We start from the raw sequence: 5,283 nt of genomic DNA on the forward strand, positions 1-5,283 counted from the left end.
CCTGCCTCCCACACACTGTTCATCCCCTGCCCCCCACTGTTCATCCCCTGCCCCCCACTGTTCATCCCCTGCCTCCCACACCCTGTTCATCCCAACTCCCACAGACTCCTGCTTCCCACACCCTCCTGCCTCCCACACACTGTTCATCCCCTGCCCCCCACACACTGTTCATCCCCTGCCCCCCACTGTTCATCCCATGCCTCTTATTTGCCAGTCAGAGTCAGAATCACCCAGCAAAGGCAGCAGCTAGCATTCCCTCTGCCTCTATTCATTCAGGAAATCTGGGAGACCTCAAAAGTTACCTATCCACTCCTCTTTCCCATGACTGGAGATTAGTGACATTATTATTTTAAAAATCAGCCGGGTAGTGGTGGCGCATGCCTTTAATCTCAGCACTTGGGAGGCAGAGGCAGACGGATCTCAGTGAGTTCGAGGCTAGCCTGGTCTACAAAGTGAGTTCCAGGACTGTTTCTCAGAGAGACCCTGTCTCAATATATATATATATATATATATATATATATATATACTGGGCAAGTAGTGGTGTACACCTTTAAGGCCAGTACTTGGGAGGCAGAGGCAGGTGTATCTCAGAGTTCGAGGGCAGCCTGATCTACATAGTGAGTTCCAGGACAGCCAGGGCTACTAGAGAGACCCTGTCTCAAAAAAAAACAAAAAAACAAAATAAGACAAAGAAGCAGGCATCAGGCCTTGGATGGATGCCCCTCAGTTGGCTGAGTGCCTTCCTAGTGTGCATGAAGCCCTAGGGTCAGTCCTCAGCACAGCACAGTGGCCTGAACCCATAACCTCACCACTGGAAGCAAAAGGCTCAGAAATTCAAGATCATCTTGACCATGGGCTACAAGGCCAGCCTGTATCCCATGGTGTACATGAGACTGTGTTTAAAAAATAGACATAAAATAAAAATCACAGTCAACTTTCCTGTTTGGCTCAGATCCCACAGCTGTGTTTGAGCCAGTGTAGACACCACCACTGAACTTAAGCCAAGGTTACACATTCATGGTCTTCAACTAGAAAAGCTGGCCCCAGAGATCAGGGGTCTTGCTGACCTGAACCCCCTCTGCCTAGAAAGCTGACAGGGATGCCCTGGCAAGCAAGGCAAACCGGGTGGACCTGGAGGTGACGGCGATGGAGCTGAACGAGATGATTCAGAGCATGCTCTTGAAGATCACGACCTATGAGGGAGACTGGAAGAAGTCGCTGAAGCACCTCAGGAAGGACCTGAACACTAAGGTGAGCTATGCAACAACTTGCCCCAGAGCTTAACAGCCTCAAGGAACAAATGCTGATGGTTTTTAAAGAGCTTGGAAGCAGCTTACTAGGTGGCTCGGGACCTATGACTTCCCAAGTCAGAGTGAGGGATGCCATTCCCATTGTACCACCTGAACGAGCCAGGTGAAGCCACTGTCGTCAAAGCACTTCAGTGTCTCCTACACCGACTCCTTGGGGCCACTTAAGGGCCTCACAACATGGCAGCCACTCCCCCACCGCACACACCAAGTGACCCAAAGCAACAAAAAGAATGTGCAATGAGACGCCCATCATTTCCACGTCGTCCTCTTCATTATTCAAGTCGACCCTGTTCAGAGCAAGAGGAAACAGCTCCGGTGGAATGAGTCCCAGCCGTATCTGCAGCCATGGAGGCTGACTTCCGGAACTCTCGGGGTGGTGCAAGCACCCCAACTAACAGGTTGGGGTGAGGAGGCTTCCTGCAGAAAGGACCATGCCTGTCATTTGTTCATCTCAGTGACTGCCCCGGCGTGCCACGCCTGGGGAATGCAGACGGGCAGTCCCAGCGCGCTCCGTGGCTCTTTTAAACGTGTGGCGCGTTTAGAATCAGGTACTCTTGGTTTGTGTCTCGAACAGGCTTCAGCTTTCCTTCTGTAAGCTGGAGATTGATCCATTCATCATTCATGCTCCTTGCTGGGTGAGCAGTGAGCCAAGCAGATGGGGCACCGTCTTTGCAGAGACAAATTCCTCAAAGAAAGGACACAAATCACTGCAAAGCCACAATGCCATAGCATTCTGCAGAACAGCTGGCCTGTGTTTCTCTTGCTTCAGTGGAACGGAATGAATCTAAAGCTGGACTGGCGATGTGACTCAAGTAGGAATTAACACATAAGTCACTGTTCCCAGGGATGGGGGTGGCGTGGTGCACAGCTGGAATCCGAGCACTCAGGAGGTCCACAAGTTCAAGTCCAGCTTGGGCTACAGTGAGTCTGGAGGTCAGCCAAGGTAATCTAGCAAGACCCTGTCTTATAGGGAAAAGGAAAAGGGATTCAGACAGACAAATCCTGAGGACAGAGAGCAGGTTATTGGTTGCCAGGGGCTGGGGATTTGGAAGGAAATAGGGGTAAATGAAAATGGTTTTTTGGGGGGGAGAGTGTAGATGTTCTAAAATAAATTATGAAGTCAGGTGTGGAAGTGTAAGGATGCCATTTCAGCTCTTCTGATACTAAGGCGGGAAGATTGTGACTTCCAGGCCAGACTCAGCTACATAGTGAGGACTGGCTCAGATAATTAAATAAATAAATAAATAATTGCCAGGTGATGGTGGCACATGCCAGTTTGAGGCCAGCCTAGTCTACAGAGCAAGTTTCAGGATGGCCAGGGCTACACAAAGAAACCATGTCTCCAAAAACAAACATAAATAAATAAGTTTGCTGGGCACAGTGGTGCATGCCTTTAATCCCTTTAATCCCAGACAGAGAGGCAGATGGATCTGTGAGTTCGAGTTCCTGGACAATCAGGGCTCTGTGGAGAGACCCTGTCTCAAAAGAAAATTTAAAGTAATAATAATAAATTTGATTGTGATGGTTACATAACTTTATGAGTACACTAAAACAATTGTCCACTTTATATGCAAACCCTCCATAAATATTTGTGACCCACGTCAGGATACAGAGTTCACCCGGAGAAACATTTTTCCAGCCTCTGGCCACACAGGAGCTGGGAGTCTTATTTGCAAGTCCCCTATGCCAACAGTGCCCGCAAAGGCGTGAACTGAATGGTTCTCCCTTTTCTGGGTCTTGAGCTGCTTTATCTCATTCTTTGTGGGACTCTACAGGTTGCTGGGGTCAGCTAACTGGCGGGACTTCTTTCTTCCCTGTGACTGGCAGCTAGTCCACAGTGACCTCAATAGCCTGAAGAAGGACATAGAGGAGGTCTGGAAGATCGTTCGGAAGCTCCTAATAGAAGGCCTGAGATTCGATCCCGACAGTGCCGCAGGCTTTAAGAAGTGAGGGTGCTTATACTGATATTCTGACCAAGAGACGGATGCCTAGAATTCTAGACCGTGGCCATGGGGAGGGGTCAGGGAGGGTGTGACACAGTAGAGACCGTCCATCAAATGAGAAAACCAAGGCTCAGAGAGGGAAGGGAAACCAGGATAGGCCCACCGAATTGGCAGGTCTAACTCAGCCTGAGTCAGGGTCTGTGACCCCGTCCCCGGACAGAGAGGCTTGCCATCAAGCGCCCTGTATGTCCCTCCTCCAAAGGTGGCTTCACTAGTGCAGGAACTGAGGTTGATGTGTGATTCCTGGGCCTGTATGAGGTGGGAAACCACAGCGCTCTGTCCTGGGGCCTCAGGCACTGACAAAGGGATTTGGGGGACCTTCAGTTCACCCCACCCCAAGCTCTGGAACCTGCTAATCCTTGACTGCTGACATGCTTGTCCTCCAGGAAACTGTTCGAGAGGGTGAAGTGCATCTCCTGTGACCGGCCAGTAGAGATGATGACCGGCCCGTGAGTACCACCACCAGGGGTGGTATACACATTGTGACTGCTCTGCAGAGCTCAAGCAAAGGCACACACCTACCTACACATCCTTCCACACCATTCTAGACTGTCCTCCCTTAGTGGTTCCCTCGAAGGGGGAGTAGATCTCTCTCACCTTTACCACTCCAAGTTAGAAACACCAAAAAGAAAAGGATAGAGGGATCGCTGAGGGAAAGCAGGGATTTCTGACTTCGTTAATCTTTGTGGAGACAGAGTCTTGCTACGTAGTCCAGGCTGGCCTCAGAACTTGCAATCCTCCTGTGTCACCGTCCCAGTGATGGGATTTCGGGTGCACATCTTTAGTTCCAGCTTCTTGCCCTTACTTTGTCATCATTGTAAATGCCGTGGTCCCGTGGCCAGCAATTCTGCAGTTGTTGCCTCTGGTCAATTCCAGCGCCTTGCTTAATCCCCCAAAGGCATCCATCCCTGTCCGGTTGGCAGTCACTTCTCATTGCCACCTCCCTGTAGCTCAGGAAGCCATTGGATTTGTCTTTTCCAGATGTTTTCTGTAGATGGGACTGTACAATATGTGGCCTTTGGTGTCTGGCTTCCTGACTGGGCTTAATGAGATTCCTCCACATTGTAGCAGAAATCAATGCTTCGCTCCTTTGTTACAACTGAGTGTAGTTGTAGGGGCAGAAAGCCCTTTGTGTATCCATTCGCCAGCCAGTGGGCGTTTGGGATGTCTCTAAGCTGGTGTAACTAGGTGACCAGTGAACACCGGTGTGTGTTTGAGTGCCAGTTCTCCATGGCTGGGAGAGACACCGGGTCACATAGTGACTCCGTATGCTCCAGACGGTAGTCTGTTCTGGGCTGCTGATCTCTGTGATCATGACTGTGCACATGTGCTAAGGATTAATGTGACCAAGAATCTAGGTGGTAAATCTTATCTGAATTTTGTTAGCCACTTGTAGCCACTGGCTACTATACTGGATGGCATGGCTGTGGAAGAATATTAACGACTTGAAAAAATGATAAAGGAAATCAGACCATATGCATGTGATTTTCCCGCTTTCTTTAAAGAAATTACACAAACACGGACATAATATTGGAAGGATATGAATGTCAGAGTCTGTCCCTGTTAGGGAGCTTGCTTCTTTGTGCCTTCCTTTACTTTATAACATGCAGATCAGTATGCCTCACTGAACATGTTTCAATGCAGCGTACCGTCTGCACGGGAACAAACATGTCTGCGTGTGTGTGACCGTTGCACAGAGGGAGCAGTGGAGTGGGCCCAGCTCCCTGGAAGGCTGTTTTGGATTATGGACATACATAACCTTAGCCACTTGAAGGGAGCTTCCACAGTTGGTATGTCCGGGATGTGCAGACCCCACGTGTACCTGAGTCCTTTGCCATGGCCCTTCCAAGCAGTGTGTCCCCCTCCTTGTGCCCATAGCTCCTGGCAAACCCTTATCTGTGACAAATCTCTAGGATTTCCCTCCTTTGGTTTTTGACTACTATTTATTTATTTATTTGTTTTTTTTTTTT

General features: G+C 49.4%; 1 protein-coding gene across 1 annotated transcript in view; it reads left to right on the plus strand.

The window, feature by feature from the left end:
• C7H16orf96 (chromosome 7 C16orf96 homolog) overlaps nt 1-5,283 on the plus strand; it is a 29,398-nt gene that overhangs the window by 18,785 nt on the left and 5,330 nt on the right. The window contains exons 11-13 of the mRNA XM_005350237.2: nt 1,087-1,251; nt 3,138-3,256; nt 3,700-3,762. Coding sequence (XP_005350294.1) covers nt 1,087-1,251; nt 3,138-3,256; nt 3,700-3,762 — 347 coding nt within the window. The remainder of the gene's footprint in view (nt 1-1,086; nt 1,252-3,137; nt 3,257-3,699; nt 3,763-5,283) is intronic.

Source organism: Microtus ochrogaster, chromosome 7 (assembly GCF_000317375.1).
Source record: "Microtus ochrogaster isolate Prairie Vole_2 chromosome 7, MicOch1.0, whole genome shotgun sequence".
NCBI lineage: Eukaryota > Metazoa > Chordata > Mammalia > Rodentia > Cricetidae > Microtus > Microtus ochrogaster.